This window comes from Artemia sp. Qi Xiang Cuo, chromosome 14 (genome assembly GCF_049724085.1).
Source record: "Artemia sp. Qi Xiang Cuo chromosome 14, ASM4972408v1, whole genome shotgun sequence".
Taxonomy (NCBI): Eukaryota; Metazoa; Arthropoda; class Branchiopoda; order Anostraca; family Artemiidae; genus Artemia; species Artemia sp. Qi Xiang Cuo.
In genome coordinates, this window is record NC_142807.1 from 17,058,520 (window position 1) to 17,082,136 (window position 23,617).

The window sequence follows — 23,617 nt, forward strand, 5'->3', positions numbered from 1 at the left end:
TTCTTAGATGCTGCCATCTGCTGATTCCAAACACGAAGTCATAAATTTCCATCACCCACCATTTAAAAAGCAAAATTAAATATCCTGTTTATTACTAGTTATGGTAACCATTTACCCTGGTAACGCCTTTTTTCGTTTCCATAATGTTTTGACGCAAACCCCCCCGTGTTCGTCCCTCACAACCCCTAATTTTTCAGGAAAGGAATCAAGATGAGTGACCAGAGAGTGTATTTTTAAAGGCATATTACATCCTAACATGTTGTAGTTCTCAACCATCTCACTGACAACTTCTCTGTAGTTCTCAGGCCTGAGAACTAACGAGAGGTTGATGACAGATTCTCTTTCTTTTTTTTTCTTTGCTCTGATCTATTCCCTTCTCACAAGTAATTAATTAAGAATTAAACTTTTTTGAACGCAGCAATATCCACTGACTGGACAAAGTCTTCAAATTCAGAAATTTTTTCTTGAAGTTCGTCGATGGATACTTTATCATCTTCTACAACACACATGATGGATAACTTCTTAATTCCATATGCAAGGAGAATAAGATTAGCTGTACCCCAGACAAGACCATCCATTTGTACACTTCGAATTAGTTTCTCCATTTCAGCCATATCCGAGTCGTCATCCCATGGCTTTATATCCAAGATGACTGAAGATTTAGCAACAATTGCAGGTTTCTTTGACTTTTTATCACTATATGCCTTCATCCTTTCTGCCTTGATTTTTTCAGCTTCTTCATCGTACTCATCTGATCCAAAAAGATCAACTTCATCATCTTCTTTGGCTGCAGAAATTGGAATACCGGGAAATCCTTTCTTTTCTGCATCAGAAAAAGAGCTAATGTGCTTGTACCATCGAAGCAAGTAAGGAAATTTGTCAGTGGGGGCTTTACCTAGCTGATTGAAGGCAGCTGCATCCTCTTGGGATGGTTCATGTCCTTGAAGGTAACTTTTGTTGGCCAAAAGTTCGTTTAGTTGTTCCTGTCCCTTTTCGGTTTTTAGGTCAGTATTGGCCATTTTGGTCTTTTTTTTTTTTTTTGCTGCTGCTGCTGCTGCAGAAAACAGAGGATATGAGATATAACTATGACAGATTCTTTTAAGGCCAACTATGCATCGGGTTCTTGCATATTTAATTGATTTTAAATTATGCACCTTTCATCAGTTCTCTTATTTGAGGGCTGATAAATATTTTTTCTTTTGATTTAGCTTTACTTACTTATGGAAATTTATTGTCAGGAAGGTTATTGCACTGCCATCAGGATCCATTGCTTTCACAAAATTAACTGCTTTCACAAAGTTTATACAGAGTAGAGACAATAACTTTTTTTTAGCTTAAAAGTGGCTGGTGAAAAATGTTTTCTTGTCCTGGATTTAGTTACTTCCCATTCGGCCAGTTCTTTTCTTATAATTAAAACTTACGGTAAGATAACCATTACTTTCCAATCCCTACATATCTACCAAGAAAAACTGCCATACTCCTCGAAAACAAGTTTGAAAGGAGTGTTGCTATGTAATGGAATCAAAGGCGTCCGGCTATTCCCTTTGGCTGATCAATTTTACATGTGGGGGAGCCCCTAACATCGACTATTAAGTATGGCAATTTTTCTTGGTAGATATATGGGGATTTGAAAGTAATGGCCATATCACTTTTAAGCTCTATAAAATGTTATTGCCTTTACTCCCTGTCAAACTAGGGTTAAGACATTGTGAAAACGAAAAAAGGGGCTTCCAGGGAAAACGGTGTCCAAACATGTTGACAGACTACTATTGGAGACTAGGGAAATGTTCCTCAAGCGAAGTACAGCTAAAAATCAAATTCACACACATTTTAGTTCAGTAAATGTAATTTCAGCTGAAATATCATAATATTGTAAGGTATTGACCCGAAAAATGCTTTTCATATTATTACTCTAAGACCTTGGGTGATGGAAAAGTCCTGTGAAAAGAATTGTAATCAGCATAAAAAAGTCCCTCATAATCATTAATTGAGTTCCTTTTAACAGAAAAAAGTTTAAATTTTGTTGACCGTAAATTATTCTAGAACAAGGAACTCCATGCTAATAGCATTTATATTTTTATTTTCTTTTGTATTTCATCTTGTTTTTGTGTATTCTGTATAGATGCTTGTTGGTTTAGAAGGTGAAGAAGTGTTAGAAGAAGATACCACATCGAAAAAGAAGAAGGACATAAATAAAGTTGACAAAAAGTATATCTGGCCTCATGGTATCACACCGCCGCTTAAGAATGTTAGAAGAAGGCGTTTCAGAAAGACATTAAAGAAGAAGGTAAACTATTTATTTTCATATTCGCTCTGGGCTCTTATTACAATTGAAACCTTTTAGAAACTAAGTTAATCAAGTTGGTAAAATGATTCTATCTCTCTGTCCCCCTGTCCTCTGTGATTCTCTCTCTCTGTCCCTCTCTCTCTAACTCACTCTCTTTCTGTCTCCCTCCCGTTTTCTTGCTCGCTCTCTTTTTTACTCTGTCGCTCTGTCCAATCACTATCTCCCTCACTCTCACATTCTCTTTCTTTGACTCACTTTCTCGGGCATAAAAAAAATGTAGTACATAGTTTTATGGAGACCAGAAACAAAAACAGTTTGTCCCCTTCTCTCTCTCTCTCTCTCTCTCTCTCTCTCTCTCTCTCTCTCTCTCTCTCTCTCTCTCTCTCTCTCTCTCTCTCTCTGTCTGTGTGTATCTGTGTCTCTCTCTCTGTCTCTCTCTCTCTCTCTCTCTCTCTCTCTCTCTCTCTCTCTCTCTCTCTCTCTCTCTCTCTCTCTCTCTCTCTCTCTCTCTCTCTCTCTCTCTCTCTCTCTCTCTCCCGCTCTCTCTCTGCAAGGCCAAAAAACTGTATTTATTCCTTTCAGCATGCTGAAGCTCCTGAAATTGAAAAAGAGGTCAAGCGTCTCCTAAGATCTGATAACGAAGCTGTATCGGTTCGATGGGAAGTAGTTACAGAAGAAGATGAAACAAAGCCTAAATTAGCTGCAGATGGTAGTGTGGCAGGTCCTATTGCCACAGGAACTTTTGTTAGCGCTGGTGTTGGTGAGTTGAAACGTTTTATAACGGTGTAATTTTAACTTTTTTTAGGATTGGTGTCGGTAAGTTTGGACAGTTTGCAATCTAAAATATTTTAATATCTAAAATTGTATATCATGCCAATATCTAAAATTAAATAATCATATAATATCTAAAATTATGCCAAAGACAGGGAAATAAATCAAGTTATTGTATTGCAAATAAAACAGAACCAAAAATAGTGCAGTTGTAAAAAAAAAAAATATATAGGAATTAAGTAACAAAAGTTGAATGGAAATACCATAAATTATGCTATTTCCTACTTTTGCATAAATTTCTATTTTCTGACTGACAGTGACCTCGTGTCTATGGGATCGCTATTTCTAGGCTAAAAACAAGGTAAATTGTAATGTTTCAACCGACTCGAAAAATTATATTTTTAGAATTTTGAGAAATAAGCGAACAAAAGACCAATGCTTCCGTGTATGACATGTTAGACCTGCAAAAAGAGAAGGGTAAGAGTATCCTCCCTGAATGACCCTCCCTCCCCGCTTTTTGTTGGGTTATTTCAAATTTGAAACACAAAACATATTTCTAAATTTTAAAAAATTACTAAAAATTACTAAATTTCAATTTCTAAATTTAAAAATTACTAAATTTAAAAAAATTACTAAAATTTACTAAATTTAAATTTCTAAATTTAAAAATTACTTCGTTTCTAAACGCTCTAAAAAATACAAAAAAAAATCCTTGAGGCTGAAAATGGAAGAGTAGTAGACTTTGTTCACATATCTCTTAAGTGCTCCGTACTTTCATGCTCCGTTTCGTTTCAAGCTTTCAAGTTGTAAAAGCGAGAATTTTTAAAATAACAGCCTGTGTTATGTCCCCCTAGCACTATATGAGAGGGACTTTCATATACGCTTTCTTGTATCTTTCGCCACCTTTTCTGGTTGCAGCATTAGCTGTGACCTAGTAAACAGTGAAGCAAAGCCCGTAGCTCAGAGCTTAAAATTACGTTTAATGCGTTAAAGATTAAATGCTTTAAGCTTTAAAACTTTTAGCTCAAAGCTTAAAAATGCATTTTTCAAATGTAAAAGAAAAATCATTTAAAAAATCGGATTAACCTCAAACTAATTGGAATGTAATAAAAAAAAAGTCGGAACTAAAAATAAAACAACACACTCAAAACTGATTGACCCTCAAAATTCCTAAAATTGGACCCCTCCCCCTAAAAAATTGAACTAAAATACCCCCCCCCCCCCCCCGAATGGGTTATAAATCATTGTGGTGCTGAGCTGAAAGAGAGTATTACCGAATATTTCTGCTGTAATTGTTGTAATATATATTACAATGTAATATGTAATATACAAATTACACCCGATTCTCCTTATTGTCCACCTCACTATGTAAAGAACAATTTCTACCATCTGACAATTCTGGTATGTTTATTGCCACTTGGTAGAGTATGTGTAACTTCTAAGGGTTGATAATGATACTAGTGTCGATAACACATCATCAACGCTATCTAGGGGTTGGCGTTTCTTGACATTTTTTCAGTGGTGTAATTATTTAGTGTAATAATAAGGCAAAATTAGTGCAATTGGCAAAACTAGTGTAGTAATAAGTGTCTGATTTCAGTTTCTGAGGCAAACTCAATTACGAAGCTTGAAAAAGTAATGCCAAGAAACGCCAAACGCTCTGTAATTTTCCAAGTGTTATTAGTGTTATTATTATTTTCCAAGTGTATGCTTATTTTCAAAAAATAAATGCGATGCTTGAATTATGCCTTTCTGTTTGGGTAACGGCAAGTCATATTTCCATTGCAAGCTATATTTCCTAATTAAAAAGGTTCTTTTCTATTCGATAATTCTTTTTATTTTCTGCGGATATTTGCTGATTGTTCTCTTTTTTTTAGCTGATATATTTGGTGAAGATCTTTCTGATTCTGAAGAAGAAAGCAGTACAATTATTAGAGAGTCTGCCGACGAATCGGACTCGATGTCATCGTCGTTGCCTAGTATGCAGGTATTGACGTTATGGTGTGTGCCATGGTGCACGCATGCGTGCACACTTCTAAAAGAGTGGAACTTGCCCTATTATCAGAGGCAACGCTGTAGCGTTGCCTATAGTAAAGGCCATACGGCTCCAATGTTTTATTATTTTTTATTTTTTTTTCAGAGGCACTTCATATGGAAGGGGTTGTCGTAGAAACTTCAAAGGGGGCTTTTTCGATTGGAAATCGAGAGTTCTAGTGCCTTTTTTAATAGTCGAAAATGATTGGAGGGTAACTACCCCCCCCCCCCTCCCCACGCCCATCATTACCCCAAACACATCCAATCAAAATTTTGAGATAGCCATTTTGTTCAGCGTAGTTGATTTTCTAGATAGAAATTATGTTTTTGAGGATATATGTCTTATGGAATAGGATAATTTCTCTCAAGTGGTGGTATCTTGGCGGCATTACGTCTTATTTATGTCTACATGACAAGTAATTTTTCAAGTCTTCGTCTAGGAACTTGTGGTGATGCTGTGTGCCGTGGTGCACGCATGCGCGCACACTTCTAAAAGAGTGGAACTTGCCCTATTATAACAAAAAAAAACATGTTTTTTTTACTAATAAAAACGCAAATTTTATTCTAATTGATGGTGGCAACTATTATGAAGGTTAAACTTATTAGTAAGGAGAAATAATGAAACCAAATTTATAGGAATTTTAGCAGAGTCTGATATATAATTTAGGGCTATTGCCTTTTAGGCTGCGGGGTGTATGCCAACACTGGAGGCATTCTTATTTAACCTTTCAATTATTTTGAGCAAAATGGCTGTCTCACAATTTCGGTCTGATAATAAGGGCTATGGGGGCAAAAACATACAATAAAGGGGGGCTGGTTGCCTTGCAGTAACTTCTGACCTTTAAACAGATCACTACAACGTTTAGTTTCTGATCAAGTGTCTCCATGTCACACTCATGCGACAACCCTCCGTATAAAACGGTTGGGGAAACAAATAAATAACACATGGAAGGCATATGGCTCTTTAGTAAGGCTTATCGTAAGGGTGAATGGTCAACGATCTCTTGTTATTAAATCCCTCTTGCCTCCCTTTTTTTCTATCAGTTTGACCATTTCTGTCATTTTGTTAACTTTTTATTCTCTTCTTTTAGAATTCTAGTGATTATCTTGCTAAAAAAAAGAGAAAAAAGAAGAAAACCTAGCGTCAGGTCCTTTGTATAGCTCATAAGGACTTCTAGTTCCTGGGGACTTTATGTTGGCTATAGTTGGGAAACTTCCTTTGGTACTATTTAATGGGTATGTTTGAGTATCGTTTAGAAGGCTCTATGCTGATTCTTCCCGGACAATTCCTCTCCCTCCCCTCTCCGAGGGAAATTAGTTTCATATGTAAAACTAAGCAGCCAAAGGGAAAGTAAGACAAAAAAAAAAGTAATAAAGAAAAGAAGGGATTTCGGAATGTTCTATCTATGTTCCAGAATCTAGGTAGAATGTATGGTTTAGAATATCCTATAGTGTTTATATTTTGTATCTTTAATTCTTTTTTTGTGAGGGGGAGGGAATAAGGAGTTAAATTGTCATAGCTGGGTAAGATAAAGGATGAAGAAAACAATTTGGAAATATGCAATTAATGGCAACGGTGAAGCGTTCTCTATGATAGAAGTGCACAGGGATGTGGACTGGGACTAAGACGTACGGGTAAATACTTCCAGTGGACTTGGTTTGGTACCGACATCTATAGTACATGATACAAGTTCACCCCTTGCGATCAATAACGCATCCACTAGGCGTGCATCGGAAGGTTTACTCGTCTGAAGTATTTGTAATAGCCCATTCAGACGGTTGGACAAACGGTCAAAAACTGATCCGTTTTTGGGGGTAGGAATTTTTACTTGTTTCTATGTGGATCGACGTTTCGTGTGCCGTCAAGCAAAAATGAGCAAGCATTTTTGAAAGCGGAAAGCATGTCTACTGTTAAGCACGCAAAAGATCGAGAGTTGGTGATTCTTGTCTAGAACCATCAGTTTAATATCCAACCTGACAAGTAATGCTTCGTACAAAACTAGCCACAAAAGAGGAAGACATTCACCAAGAAATAAACTTGGCTTAGACACTTGGCGCGTAAAAGGGCATGTTATAAAGGGTGTCTTTTTTATTTCATTATTAGTTTAGTTTAAACAACATAGATTCAAACTTGGGCATTTATATGAAATATGGCAGCGATAGTAGACTGATTTCATTGTTGGCTGCCTAGCCTGGAGGTAGGAACTATCGTATCTTTTTCTTGAAAAACTATATTCTATATTTTATGTATATTCTCTATTCTAGAATATTTTATATTCTTTATGATGCACTTAAAATTAATTTTGGGCTATTTTCTGGCTAGTCTTCACTTATTAGTCTCCACCCCTTTTTCCTTTCCATATTCAATTGTTTATATTCGTGTTTTATATTCCATGTTTATGTCTATAAATTTCTACTAGGGGGATTTTATCTGGTATATTTCTACAGGACCAGTGGAGTTTTCAAGAAAAATACCCCCTCCCCACACTTGGCCACTTGGCCCGTCCCTATTTTTGATATCCCTCATAATGTATTATTAGTTCCCTTTTAAACTATTTTATTATGATCTTAAGGGAAATAAGGTAAAGAATATTGCATTAGACTTTACAATCCCTACCGGCGGTGCTGATCTCCATTTCATGGCCCTTCAGCCATAAAGTGCAAGGTGTGGGGGTTGAGTCCAGCCATCTTGTGCTTTCACACACCCTTCCTGTTTACCTTCCCCAGGTTTCTTCAGATAACCGTTTAAAGCTGGGTCGACTCTGGCTGAGGTTACAGAGTCATACTTCTAACCTCTGTTCAAACCAAATAACCAGCGATACCAGGACTCAAACCTATGTCCCGAACCAAATAAACCAAATAACCAGCGATACCAGGACTCAAACCTATGTCCCGAACCAAATAAACCAAATAACCAGCGATACCAGGACTCAAACCTATGTCCAGAACCAAATAAACCAAATAACCAGCGATACCAGGACTCAAACCTATGTCCAGAACCAAATAAACCAAATAACCAGCGATACCAGGACTCAAACCTATGTCCAGAACCAAATAAACCAAATAACCAGCGATACCAGGACTCAAACCTATGTCCAGAACCAAATAAACCAAATAACCAGCGATACCAGGACTCAAACCTATGTCCCGAACCAAATAAGCCAAGTAACCAGCGATACCAGGACTCAAACCTATGTCCCGAACCAAATAAGCCAAATAACCAGCGATACCAGGACTCAAACCTATGTCCAGAACCAAATAAACCAAATAACCAGCGATACCGGGACTCAAACCTATGTCCAGAACCAAATAACCCAAATAACCAGCGATACCAGGACTCAAACCTATGTCCAGAACCAAATAAACCAAATAACCAGCGATACCAGGACTCAAACCTATGTCCTCGCGAACAAAGGGCCTCAAAGTCTAGTGCGCTAACCACTCGGCTGGAACGGTTATAATCTTATGATCTAGGACAAGTTATGATCTTAACCACCCTACAAATCCTAGGCTCTATTTTCGTGCTCATTGAAATATTCTCCATAGATTCCGAATCGGGGAGCATCTGATTTCCTGACCCAATTTAGTAGTGAAATGTTCAACCCCAGTGGTAGCAAAGGACGGAGGGGACTGTCACCTGTCTTCAAGAGAAAAGTGATCAAACAAGAAGTAGAGGATGTTAACGATGAAGCAGCCAAAGGTAGACTTATTCTTACCATGTTTCACTTCTACATTGGAAACTCTTACTCTCTCTTACTTTTTTTCTTCTTGTTTTTTAACTTTTTGTGTCGGCTTACCAAATAGCCAAATAATTCAAAGAAATGATAAATTTTTGATAACTGAGACAGTGACAAATACAGTATTAGATAAGTTTTATTGGAGGAATGATGCTATGGCTCTTGTATTTTGTGGCTTAAAATTGCGAGTTAATTTTTATGGCCCTTTCACTTTGTTCAGTTTGTCTACTTTTAGTGTGGATGGCTGTTAATGATATAGCTGAAGTATTTATGCATATACTAGTTTGCCTCTTATTGTCTCAGTTGGTATTGCTTTTTTTGCATTATTGAAAAGCCTGGTCTTTGTCTGCCGGGGGAATTAACAAAATTTTACTTGATAATTTTAATAATAATTATTCAGAAATTCCATAAAAATTCTGGGCTTCGAGGGGTGCCTTGGGTCACTTTCTCCCCCTGTCCCTGATCTTAATAACGTAACCTTGCAACAGTGTTTCGAAAAATTCATCTGCCAAATCTATCTGAAGTATAATTCCTTTCTGGCACTGATTGAGTTTAAAAAAAGAGAAAACCTTATAGAAAATATTAAAAATAATATAATAATATATTCTTGTTGAAAAATCAAATCTGGCTTAGATTTCTTAGCATAGATTTTCAAAGTTAATTTTGAACTTCAGAGTCCGAAGTCCAAACAGTAAATAATACATTATGTTTCCATTAGAATCATCATCTACAGTTGTTATTTTTCAAAAATTTTATCATTAAAAAAATATTCTCAGAAAACAAAGGTAAGATGCTATTTTGGAAAGCTCTGTAATAGTTTTAAGAAAATAGTGCTATTAATTTTAGATAAAAAGGCTCCAAGGAGTGGCTCATGGGTTAGTTCTGAATCTTGGTGGCCTTCCCACTGTGTCCTATCTCGACTGACTGCGGCCCTATTTTGTTATTTGGATAATTTGAAAAATATAAATTGCATGATTGGTGTATGACTACTTTGGGTTTATGTGACTACTCGCATTTCTTTCACCCTGATCTTGTCTGCAGTCTTAAAATTCTTGCACCCCTTCGTCTTAAGAGTAAACGCCATATATCATTCTGTAGAATATTGATTCTATTCTTATTGCTTATTACTTTCGAAAACTTGTTTGGGTTTTGCCTATGACAAAGGAACAATGTATGCTCTAAGTAGGACTACAATTAAAAGGGGTTGGGTAAAGGGCTGAAATCTGCCCATCGATATTTTTACGATTTACGAAAATATGAAAATGTTTCGCCACAAGATTTGATTTTCAGCATTTGGGACAAGGGTCTTAAATTGGGTAATTCCTTCCTCCAAGGAAAATCTCGGCCAATGACTGGTCAAATCCTAACCTTTGACTCTATTTATATGTTTTCGAGGTATATGCTCCTTAAATTTCTTGTGATTTAATTGAATCTTGGAGCTTCTTTTTTATGCATGCGCGCCACAAGTGTTGTATCATCTGATCCTATTCACTTTATTGTATTTCACTTTATCCTATTTCACTTATTGTTATATCCTTCTATTCACTTTAATTCACTGGCTTTTATTTTCTTGTGCATAAAGCTTTCATTAACAGTTCATATCATTAGCATCGTTATTATTTCCGATATTTTGGTTACTATGATTCTTTTTACTGTGTTGTATTATCTACTATTGTTCATGATATGTGCTTGTGACTGTCTTATTGTTTTTGTCCACATGTAATGAAATGTCTACACTAAAATGCTTGGGTATTTCAAAGATCACTACTTTGGAATCTGTCAGTGCATTTTTGTGCATAAATGTATTGTATAGGTTTATTACGGCATAGAAAATGCATGCATGTCAGGGTTGCCACCACGTCAAAAATAAAATTACTTATATCTTAAGAAAAACAAAACAATAAATGAGCAAAAAAAATCTTCTTGAAATCGTTAGAAGTGTAGTTTTAATTTATGTGTCTCAAAAAAAGTTTAAGGGAGTTTTGCTCAGGAAATAGGAGATATTCTACATGGAGACCAAAAGAATCTCATTGCTAATTTTATTCTTATTCAAGCACTTGCGAGCCTTTTCCATCGCATTTTTTAGATGTTTTTGCAATTCTAAGAAAAAAATCAGTAATAAAAGCAAAAAATGACTAGGTGTTCTTAGAAATAACTAAAGACCAGTAGCCAAAATAAAATCACTAGGCTATGAAAAAGAAATCACGAGAAATAGTAACGTGGCAACCCTGGAGCAGGTAAACAGAAACCCGGCATCTAACAAGCATGGTTCCAATAAATAGTGGTAATAAGAGGCATATAAAGCTAATACACCTGCTTCAAACACCTTTGGGAACCTTCGCTGCTGTGGTGGAAGAAAACGCCCAAGGAGCGCGCCAAAACTCATGCTTTTGATAGTAAATTACAAATTAATGTATCTATATTTTACTGTATATTGTACATACAATGGGACCAAAAAAGGTTGATCAAGTTCATAAATTATGATCGTTGAAATATATAATGATATTAAATTTTTGTTTCTTCCCAATTCAGTCACTTCCTTCCAAGTCATTATCTCCCTCCATAGTATGAATCTTCTTTTGAGTAGAAGCTTTTTTTTTTAATGTACATCGAATATGAAAGTGTGTCAACGCTACAATTCAGTGTGTCATTTTAGTATATCACTCTTGGGAAAAGAAAATTGCAATATCTAATATGTATAATTCATGGAGACGAAACACTTAGACTAGATATTTCTTATGCCATTCATAAAGTGCCTACGTGTACCGCTATATATATATATGCAATTTTCAGTTCATTTTGAATCTGTTTCTTTTGCTTTTTTCAATGATTTTCCATTCTGTGCGATCTCAACAATGTATCTCGGTTTTTTGTTCACTGACACAGCTACATAAGTCTAAATGGCTTAGCCTTGTTGATATAGTACCTTGGTTGAGCTGTAAGTCTTTGTGTACATTAACAAATTGAACAGACGTCGCTGGAAAAAGTGCCAATACTTGTGTCTGGGTCATCTTATCTTGTATTTTCTCCACTTTTGTTTTCATTTGTTTTCACGGGTGTTTTACAGAAGAAGGCAATTATTTTGCCCTTCAAAGTAACTTTGGAAGGGAATATAAACTAAAAAGATTAACTTTCAGAAAAATACTAGATTTTACGGAAAACTTGAAACAAATTCAAGCCAATACAAGTTAAATAAGGAACAATCACTTGCAGTGGTTCATTACAACTCACAGAGTGAGTCAAAAGGAAAAGGGCTGAATAGTCTCGACTGAAAAGCCCACGTTTGCTGAAACAGAAGAAGAACATTTGTAAGGGAATATAAACTCCTAGCCAACTATACCTGCACACAGAGCATAGAAATCGACATCTATCATCTTATATTTGAACTCTTTGAGTCGAAAGATCTACTGAAAGATATCTGATAATATCTAATAAATAAGAGACAACCAAACCAGTAGCTCTGTAGCCCACAGAGTGAAGCAAAAGAAAAAGGGCTAAATAGTATCAACTGAAAAGCCCGCCTGCTGTGAAATAGAAGAAGAAGAAGAAGAACTAAAAAGATTAACTTTTAGAAAAATACTGGATTTTACGGAAAACTAGCAAAATTATAAAGTAATAAAGGCTCGACTTGACTGACATCATTTACCCTGCCAGCAGCAAACGGGTTTAGTTTGACAGCCAATCATAGCCTTCGAAATTTTAGAAGGCTAACAAGTCATATTGGCTGTCCAATCATAGCTGACTGTCCAAAAATGATCCACCTCCTAAAAATGCTGCTGACAGGGTGAATGTCAATCAAGACGAGGCTATAACGAATTCGGTAGCAAAAATGTGCTTTCAAGTGTCTTCTTCTTTAAGAGTTCTGCCGGGGGGATTTTTATGTGTGTTGGCCCTATACCACTTGTGACATTAAGGATTCAAGCTGTATTATTAAGGATTGCGCCAACTGCGCTGTTATGGAATTGCTCTCCGTGTGCCGCTTAGGTTTTACCTTGAGCCACTGAGTTGATATAAACTTGTGCCACTAAAGATTACACTACTTGTAATGGGGAGTAAGATAAATGGGTGACTGCGCCACTCTCTATGAGAGAAAATAATATAGATTAAATAAAAAATTTGAATTTCCTTGTGAGGTGATAAATTAGGCTGGGGAGCCGTCAATCCAGGAGCGTAATCATTCTTCGTAGAGTTATCAGATTCCATAGGAGCGTTGCCTATGGAGTACAATTGAACTAGTTATCTACTGTGCGATGAGATACAGGCATATAATAAGAACAAACACAAATAGAAAAGTAATAGTTTTATTGTGACTTACATTCAGGTGACGTACATTTCATGAGCAAGGCTTCACTTCGGTAGGAACATAATGTCTGTAATCATAATGCCTGGGTTCTGAATAATAACAATCATAATAACCCGAAAAACACCTGTCTTATATTATAAAACGGAAGTCTTGATTTTCCACGCTAAAAGCTTTTTTACGATTGGACCAACTCATTTGGAGGGGCTTCTGCTTGGTAATTATGCTTATAAACTAAACTCATTATGCTAACTTGCAGGACAAGAATTTGTTTTCAATATTTTTGACGATTAAACAGTCATCCTGCTATGATAACTTAAACTTCCTGTGAACTTTGTATCTCGTGATTTTTTATTGCCAAGTACCTTCGCAAAATTCAAACCCATCTTCCTTGATTAGGGCCAATGTTTAGCTGAGAATAGAATGCGGTTTTTCTTTTGCTGATTAAGAATTTAGACTCAAGTTTGAAACGGGATTTAAGTGTAATTAGGGGGAGTTTAATTTATACCGGAAGTATCCTTAGAAGGAAAGAATTTTATTTTTTTGTATTTTAAATATATCACAGATTACTCACGGTACATTTGTAGTTTTTTTTACGTTAATCATACAAAGAGTCCTTGCTCAGTGATAGTTCTCATTTCATTAATTTGAATCATGAGAATTATTTTCTAATATATTGCAGTAGCTGAATTTACCCGTTGCTGCTTGAGAAACAGGATAATCGTATATTAAATGCTTCTAGCATCATATCTCTAGTGTTATCTGCATCTTGACATCATTCTACATACAACTCTGCCCCCTTGCCAAGGGAAAAATTTATCCCTCGCCGCTTGTGCCAGTTCCTGCTATTTCTTGTCTCAAAACAAAAAAGTCCTAAAAGAAGAAAATTAGGAGATGTTTTTCGTTTACTGTTGGTGTATTGCGTGTCAAGTCTTGCGTGTAAAGCAGATATAATAAGTACTTCATTTTGGAACAATCTAAATAGACAGAGCAAATACCAAAGTAAGCGGTTCAAGTGCAGGAATCCTCAAATGGATCCCCATTTGACTAATGTCCCCACCCCAAAAGGATAGAGAAATCACTCTACCTAAGAGTACTAAAAAAACCTACCGATAAAAAGACTATTAAAAGATATTAAAGATTTTTATTAAGACTAAAAAGACTTTTCAATTCGTGTCGTCGATTCTTTTTTCTCATCATCTATTAATATATTTTCTTATTTAAACCACAGATAGGTAAGAAAGAAATCGTTCTCAGATAACGACCACAAAAATAAAGTAATTTATGGCCACCTCGCTGTATCCTTTACCCCTTAAACGACCATAGGATAGAGAAATCGAAGTTGTGGCTTTTAATGCTTAACTTTCAAAATTTTGAAGATTCCTCTCCAGTTGGCAATCAATCTCAGTTAATTATTTCATAAAAATAATAAGTATATTATTTCATAAAAATAATAGTATAATAATTAGTTAATTAGTTATATAATAATTAGTTATATAATAGTTATTCATTAGTTTAGGAGCAAACCAACCATCTAGGGCTAAACGGAAAGTAGGTCGTCCCCGTCTGGGGTGGGAGGACGTCATAAAGAAAGATTTAAAGGAAATGGGAACTTCGTGGGCGGGTGTAAAAAGGGAGGCTTTGAATAGATTGGGGTGGAAGAGGAGCGTGTGTAGCTGTGTTGGCTTCAGGCGGCTTGGTTCTGTGATGAGTTGTTAGTAGTAGTAGTAGTATATAATAGTTAATAATAATTATATAATTAAATTATATAAAATATAATTATATATATTAGTTAATAATAGTTATATAATAATAATAATTAGTTAATTATTCATAAAAATAAGTATAATAATAAGCAAAATTTAATAGGGGAGACTTAGTAATCTTTTCTTCCTTAAAATGTTGACTGCGAACTACGAGATAACTCGTAGATCACGTTCTGTTCTAGGACGCCAACTACGAGTTATCTTGTAGTTGTGTTTCTAGCCATTGTTGTGCAGCTACGGTTATACTCGGAATATATCAGTGTTAATGTCAATAGATGGCTTCTGGGAAAAGAACAAAAAATCAATGCTGGCTTGTATGAACAGAAAATTTATTACAAAAAGTATAATAACAAATAGTTGAAAATGTAAGATATAAAATTATTTTTTATTCCTTGTGGAACTATTATTTCTTATTGTTTTATTGAAATTATTTTTTAATAATTTTTTATTGAAATAAAAAAAAATAAAAAATAATCGAAATTATTCTAATATTTCATAATCAAAAATAATGAAATATAAAAATAATTTTTTATTGAAATTATTTTTATTGTTAAGTCGTGCGCGACTTAACTCGTAAGACCTTTTTAAAAGAATAAAAAACTTGTGCTTTTTGATACTAACTATTCACTAGAATAAGTATTTTTAATAATAAAATGTGAAAGTCACATCGTCATTTTTGGACAGATTTCTGAAAATTGGCATGGCAGTCAACGCGTTAAATACTTTCGATGCTAAAACGTTTCTTTTTTTCAATTTAAAACATAAAAAAAATTCAAATGATCGTATCCTTAGAAAGAATCTATGCGCTTTAGGTTTTATTAACTTATGCAGGGAAGGTTTTGGAAAGTGTTTCCTAATTTACTAAGGAAATTGTCTGCTGTGACCTTATGGGCCCTGTCGTATTTATCCTTTTCCGGTTTTGTGCTATCTGTTTCTTATCTTTTTTTATTACTTTTTTTTGTTTCTGTGTTGTTTCTCACTTTAAGAAGTCTTGTTTTTGTCTTTTCTGGTTTTTATGACCGGTTTCTCTTTGCTGTTGTTTTTTGTAGTCTGAATTTCTAGAATTAACAAGTATGGGAATTGAGAAAATGTACCGTAACCTTGCTTGGAATTTTCGAAATCTTATTTTGACAATCCATGTATAATTTGGATGAAAACCTATAAACATATTTTAACGTAGCCTTAAAGAAATCTTAAAAAACAAAATTTAAATTGGCCTAATCTTAAAAATCAAACCTCATTGAAAATCTAAACAAAAAATTCTTGTACATTTTTTTAAACGTTAATTTAAAGTTTCAAATAATTGGGCAAATCGTGCCTCTTCTTTTCTTCTCGTTTGGTCTATTATGGAAAAATTTTACATGACCTCATCGCTGAAATCAAATTGTGAGTGTTGTTGCGGTTTGCCGCAGCTAAGATGGGACTATGTCCGATCTTAGCGAGCAGAGATTAATTCCACTGCGCCACCACAGGGACAGAAGTCGCGGAAATCGTCAATCTGCTGTTTAATCTCAATCAGGAGAGAGGTTTAATCCAAGGCCGTATCCATTGGGGATTTGGGGTTTGAACTCTCCCCCCCTCGAAATGTTTGTCCGGCTCGTAAAAACGTAACAAAAATGAATATAGACAAATTTGTCATGCGTTTTTAAAATTATTTTTGGTACCCCCCCCCCCCCCCCCCGAAAAAAAATCCTGGATACGACCATGGTTTAATCTCCCATCCCGTAATCTTTTCATTAGAAGGAAAGATTTGGATTTCCAAAGTACGTTCATATTTCTGCCTACACAGAGGTGTACCCTTAGGTACACCTAGGAGGTGTACCACAAGGTAGGCCTACACCTTGTGGATCTACTTATAGTCACAAATGTTCCAAATCGAAAATGTTTCTTCCTGGGAGATTATCAAGTTCTTTGGTATTTTTATATGATAATATAAAAAAAGAAAATTATGCTAACATTCTGGATTTTTATTTTAATACCGATTATTACAAGAAAATTACAAAGGCTATTGAATATTATAATACTTTATTTTTGTAGATGCATTGTTAGAACAGGTAGAGGAGGCTCGTAATGCACTTAAAGAGCTCCAAATGAAACGAAAATCAGCTGAGATGGAGCTTCCAACTATACAAAACATGGGGCTTAAAGCGCGATTTTTAGACAACCTCGAGAATTTGAAAATGGAAGAAGCTGAAAAGCAGAAAGAGGTAAGTAGAAAGCTTAGGACCGTCTGATAATTTTCTTTTCAATTGAATTGTAAGTGCTTATACAACATCCTCACCTGTGCTTAGTCACAACCCTAGTTGCAAGACCTCTTGGTTACCTCTGGGTAAATTTGGGGCAATTTAAATTACTGAGCTACGATTGAGGTCAACATACCACCTGAGGCCTTTTTATGCTTTCCAAATAAAATAGTACTCGGAAATTTTATTTTAAGCCCTTTAGAGACCCTCAAGATGATATCTTTTGCATTTATTTTAGCTACTGCTTATCAAGAGCGGATCCAGGATTTTTGTTCGGGGGGGGGGGGTTACTAATTTTCGACTCGGTTTTCGACTAATTTTACTAATTTTTTCTGAGGTTTTACTAATTTTCGACTCGGTCAAAAATTTCGGGGGAGAGGGGGGGGGCGGTCAAAGCGGGTAACCCCCCTCCCCCCTGGATACGGCCTTGCTGCTTATGTGCTGCTGGTAGCATCACTCTTGTTTAAACTGATTTAATGCCTTAATCGACTGGGAGGAAATTGAGAACCAGAAAGCACACTGGAAATATATAATTCGGTCTATATATTTGCCCATGAAGGGGGGAGGGGGGGTAAAGGATAGTGGAACTGTAGTTGAAATATGTTAAGTACAATTATTCTTTATATAATGAAGGAAAAATTGTATTTTTTTAATCCTTTTATGTAGCCAAAAATAAGAGAAAAAGGTATCATCTTTGATGTTTCATAATGGAATTAAATTCAATTTTGAGTATAGCGATTATTATATTCAAAAAGAGCATTAAAAAGACTTCGAATGGTATGCTCACCTTATTTATGATTCAGTAATGTAAACTGCCCCAAATTTACCAATTAAAGACCTTGGACACTTAAAATTATAACTGCTTTGATTGGTGGAAACTCGAATAGAGTTTTAGCATACATAACTGGAATTTTAATAAAGCTTACATGGGAATAAAATGTTCAAAAAAAAATTTTTTAGGGGGAGGGGTATTTTCAGGTAACTGTTTGACAGTATTCTTTGTTTTTATCAATAATTCTCAGTAGCAGTTATTTAATAGCAATTGCTCATAAGCTGTTCACATGCATGTTTAGTTACTATCCCATTTTTAAGAGGTTTTTCTAAAACGTACAATAGTTTTCCTTTAAGACAAAGTTTTTAAACACATTTTGAACTCTCGATTATTTTAGACTGTGGTTTGCTCTCTATTACATTCCAGCTATGCTGTAACCGTGATTGAATTGTGGGAATTTTCAGTTTAGGAAGCCAAACTTTGTCGCATATGCTCTTAGATGTAGAAAACGGATTAACTCTAAGCATCTTGTTGTTATTACTACATAGTTGAAAAGTGTTGCCCAATAATTGGTTACACGAAGGTTGTTGATCTGCTTCGAAGCGTACAAAATGTATGTTTCCCTCATAGGGGTTCTGAACAACAAGGTACGCGCAAATGTAAGCTAAGGATTCTTATACGCCAAATACCTTAATCTTCATTCCGAGTTGGCGCACTCTTAGAGAAAAGAAGACAAAGGGTTCATTTTTACAACTCTCTTTAGTCTTTAATTCTCATATAGTTTGTCTTTTAATTATTTTGTTTTTCTCTTAAAACAAAACCAGAAAAGAAATAAAAGAGATATCAGTGTGGCGTCTGATGAACGAATTTTGAGAAGATTGAAAACGTTGCTAAAGAAAAATGAAGGAAGAACGGCTCAACAGACTTGTCCTACTTCATGTTCATTGTGATAGTGCCATAAGTGTAGAAAGTGTTATTGATAGATTATCTAATAGTGGAAATAGGATGCGAGAATTCGCTACACAATATTGATAGTGTTTCTATAAATATAGCTGACACCTAATAATAAATAGACGAAGAGGCAAGTAATTTTCAATATCAAGAAGGTACTTCAGGCTTAATTTAGAATATAAAGTCTTCGCAACGAGCCACCCCACTCCTCTCAAAATTCTGAATATGCCACTGCCCCTGAACCCACGAAATGGCATTATTCACTTAATAAGGATTTTTGTGCATGTGTGTGTGTGCGTTCGGATGTAATTTTCTGTTGAAGTAGGATACACACCCTGACATTTGGATAGATGGCGCTCAGAGGCTTGTATACGTCCTGACTGACATTCATTTTATTATTGTGCCAAGAAAGCTTTCGTTATAGTAATAATATAAAAGTTTTTTTTTTCAAAACTAATTTATATTCAATCTAATACACTTTAATCCTTCCACATTTCAAGGTATTTCTAGCTTTTCTGTAATTGATGAAATCAATTTAAAATATGGATATATTTTGTCTCATTTGGATTTCCGTCAAGTATGTTATTTACATTCTAAGTGACAGATCAATTCGATTAATAAGATTACAAGTTTTTGGTTATAAGTTTGATTATAAGTTCGACGTAAGATTAATAAGTTTTATTTTCTTGATCCAAAGTCGCAGAAAGCTTGAAAATCTTTACATAGTAATTCCTGACACAATAAGAAACACGAAGAAAGCATACATTTCCACAGAAAACCCAGTAAAATAAATAACGTTTAATCGCCATTTAAACGTTTAAGAAACGTATGTCGAGTTTCGATCAGTCAGAATAGAGGCGAATCAAAAGTATTCACGCTTAAAATGACGAGTTCATTCTGGTTGTTAGAAGCTCAGAAAAGAGTAACTTTTTATAGCTGGGATTACAACAAAGAACACGTGTAAGGGGCGTTTTCAATAATCCGTTTTTTTCGGTTTTTAGTTGTTTTTTTTTCTATTGGTCATTTTCGCCTAAAAAAAAGATAGAATTTTTTGTCAGAACTTAGCTTTATACAAGTATTTAAGTGCCTAATTATCTGGTCGTAATCAGAGCATCCAATTGCCTTCCTAATTATATGACTTGTTGCCTAAGTATCTTCAACCAAAGGTTGTTTTAGGGGAGGGACCGAGGAGGTGCTTGCCCCGGGCGCAGGAATTTAAGGGTCGCAAAATTGTCTAATCTAACAGTTATAATCATTTTGTAATTTTTTTTAATTAAGATAAAGTACAGTGCAAAGTTAATAAATTAAAATAATTAATAAATAAAATTAGTTCAGAATAATAATGAAAATAATTAATAACGATTAAATATTGTAAATTAAAAAATAATTGGAAACTGAATTATTAATTAATTAATAGATTGAAAATAAGTGTATTGGTAAATGAAAATATGTTAAAATTCGGCTTGAATATTTTGTGCAACAAGGAGACCAGATTTCAGAAGAGGGACCAAAACCGCCATCGTCTTCAACTGACTTATTGAGTGACTTGTAGATCTGACAATAGTATCTAAGAAACGGATAAAACTTACTGCCTACTTTTGTCCATGGCTGCTACTCGTGGATCTTTCTAAAGATTTCGAAATTTTAGTTCTGGAGTTTGGGATCTTCAGAGAAGCATACATTACGCATTACCCTAAAGAATATACTATTTGTTACGTTCAAATAACTGTTCTTAGGGTTACATCCTTTTATTAGACAGTGAAAAAACAATGCCAAAAAATTCTGAATATTTCGATCATATATATAGTGACAGTCGTCAGCAGAAATACTGAACATCGAAATATCCAGAATTTTTATCATTGTTTTTCACTGTCTATTAAAAGGATATATCCCTATTTGAACTGCTAATTGCACGTCATGGAAAGGCAGTGTAGTCTTCGAAAATACCTACGATTTATTAGTACGCCTTAAGATCGTTAGTGATTTTGCGGCGCCTAGGTTTTTCTACAACACAACTCAGACTGGCATATTTGTGTTATGTTCGGCTATTACTCGAGTACGCATGCCCAGTCTGGAGCCCACAAGTGCACAATACTGAATACCTAAGTAGTGACATTGAAACTGTGCAGAAACGTGCTACAAAAATCATGCTAGGTCCAAATCACATGTCTTATGAGTCCGCTCTCGAGTCGCTGAAAATTCCGTCTCTCCGTGAGCGCCGATACGAACTAATGCTCAAGTTTGGACATTCGTTACTCGCATGCGAGAAGCACCGTTCTTTACTACCACCTCCTTGTACAAAACGTGTGAATACCTGAAGGAAAATCAAGCTTGAGCCCCCAAAGTGCCGTACAAATCGTTTAGGGAACTCTTTCATCCCTTTTTCTTGTTAGTGCATTTAATCGTTCGTAATTTTTTTTTTCCACTTCAGTGACCAATGTTGTAAAAAATAGCGTTATTTAGTTGCGGCCAAAACTATGAAAGCTCTTTTTATTATATAAATCTTTTCTATTCTATTAGCATCTTGGGATGTTTTCAGACCTTTGACTTCTCTCAAATTCTATTAAATAGTGTTAAATTCTCTGTGCCTTAAGTATTATTTCTTTTTTTTTCTAGTACAACCGATTGTTATCGATGATTTGATGGATAAACAGTGTTGACATATTCTAACGAATGGATTTGAAGATGTTTAATTAGTCTTTAAGTTTTTATAGTTGTTTTTAAATTATAATTGCAGAGTGTAAAAATAAATTACGTTATTTATTTTCAACCAGATTCCATTCTAATAGAGAGACAAGGAAAAGCCCGATAGTTAATTTTATTTGATTATTTTTTAATTAATTAACTAGTAGAAGGTCCTATAGGTTTTTGTTATTGAAGAGAAGTTACCGACAATATCAATTTTATAGGTGGCATTAGCAGTTGTAAGTTAGCATTTCAAATATTATTTTATTTACCAAAGTCAAAGTTTTAACTGGACGGTCCTAAATAACAAATTTACTAATTTTATATTAAATTCGAATCTAAGAGGAACAATGAAATAATTATTTTATTTAGAATTATATCGAAATTCCTTTCTATATTTGAATGAATAATTATCCAGGATTATATAGAACGAGCCTAAGGCTTATCAGGTTTCTATAGTTTTCTTAGGCAGCGCGCTAGCGCTGCCTAAGTAAAGAACGATTTTGGCACATTTTTTTTTTTTTTTTTTTTTTTTTTTTCTCCATACCCGGGCACTTCGTATCGAAGGAAACGTCGTAGAAACTTCGAAAAGGGATCATTCGATTGGAAATTGGAGTTGCTAGTGCACTTTTCAATATTTGAAAGTGATTGGAGGGTAACTAGCCCCCCCCCCACGCCCATAAGTCCCTCAAATACGTACAATCAAAATTTTGAGATAGCCATTTTGTTCAGCGTACTTGATTTCTAGATAGAAAATATGTTTTTGAGGAGGACACTCCTCCACAACCATCAGGGAAAAGGTTTTAGGTTATGCCCTGAGGGCATATAAAGTTTTTATTGAAGGCATTGTCGTAGAAACTTCAAAACAGGCTCATTCGATTGGAAATTCACAGGGCTAGTACCCTTTTAACAGTCGAAAGTGATTGGAGGGCAACTAGCCCCCCCCCCCACGCCCTTCATTCCCCCAAACACATCCAATCAAAATTTTGAGATAGCCATTTTGTTCAGCGTAGTTGATTTCCAGATATTAAATATGATTTTGAGGAGGACACTCCCCCACATCCCTCAGGGCAAGGGTTTTAAGTTATGCCCTGGGGGTATATAAGGTTTTTAAAGAAGGTGTTGTCGTAGAAACTTCAATAAAAGTTCATTCGTCTTGAAATTCAAAGGGCTAGTGCCCATTTTAATAGTCGAAAGTGATTGGAGGGCAACTAGCCCCCCCACACCCATCATTCCCCCAAACACATCCAATAAAAATTTTGAAATAGTCATTTTGTTCAGGGTAGTTGATTTCCAGGTAGAAAACATATTTTTGAGGAGGACTTTCCCCCACAACCCTCAGGGCAGGGATTATAAGTTATGCCCTGGGGGCATATAAGGTTTTTATTGAAATCTTTGTCGTAGAAACTTGAAAAAAGGCTCATCCGATTTGAAATTCAAAGGACTAGAGATAATTTTTAACATCAGAAGACTTGTTATTGTAAGTTAGTCATCATTCGAGCTTAAATTATTACTAGACGCCCACCTATGTATGTATTTATAATTAGTCAAGAAAATGTATCAAAAACGGTATTAATTTTTTTCTTTTTCAGTTTAATTTTCAATTGTGTTTTTATTCCACATTCACATAATTTTCATTTCGACTATTATAAAGGGTACTAGCCCTTTGAATTTCCAATCGAAAGAGCCTTTTTTGAAGTTTCTACGACAACACCTTCTATAAAAACCTTATATGCCCCCAGGGCATAACTTAAAACCCTTGCCCTGAGGGTAGTGGGGGAGTGTCCTTCTCAAAAAGATTTTTCTATCCTGAAATCAACTACGCTGAACAAAATGGCTATCTCAAAATTTTGATTGGATGTTTTTGGGGGATTGATGGGCGTGGGGGGGGGGGGCTAGTTGCCCTCCAATCACTTTCGACTACTAAAAAGGGCACTAGCCACTCCAATTTCCAATCGAATGAGCCCTTTCGAAGTTTCTACGACAACTCCTTCGATACGAAGTGCACGGATATGGAGAAGAAAAAATAACCATTGTGCCCACATCGTTCTTTACTTAGGCAGCGCTAGCG

The 23,617-nt window shown here is 35.3% G+C and overlaps 1 protein-coding gene and 1 pseudogene across 1 annotated transcript in view; one reads left to right on the forward strand and one right to left on the reverse strand.

The window, feature by feature from the left end:
• The window catches only part of Taf7 (TATA-box binding protein associated factor 7), a 58,480-nt gene extending 36,849 nt beyond the window's left edge, over positions 1 to 21,631 (forward strand). Inside the window, exons 4-9 of the mRNA XM_089100172.1 lie at positions 2,123 to 2,287; positions 2,870 to 3,047; positions 4,936 to 5,045; positions 8,639 to 8,792; positions 16,933 to 17,102; positions 21,478 to 21,631. Of these exons, the coding sequence (XP_088956298.1) occupies positions 2,123 to 2,287; positions 2,870 to 3,047; positions 4,936 to 5,045; positions 8,639 to 8,792; positions 16,933 to 17,102; positions 21,478 to 21,504 (804 nt within the window). The 3' untranslated portion in view covers positions 21,505 to 21,631. The remainder of the gene's footprint in view (positions 1 to 2,122; positions 2,288 to 2,869; positions 3,048 to 4,935; positions 5,046 to 8,638; positions 8,793 to 16,932; positions 17,103 to 21,477) is intronic.
• LOC148944215 (elongation factor 1-beta pseudogene) lies at positions 399 to 1,019 on the reverse strand (annotated as a pseudogene).
• Positions 21,632 to 23,617: the final 1,986 nt, after the last annotated feature.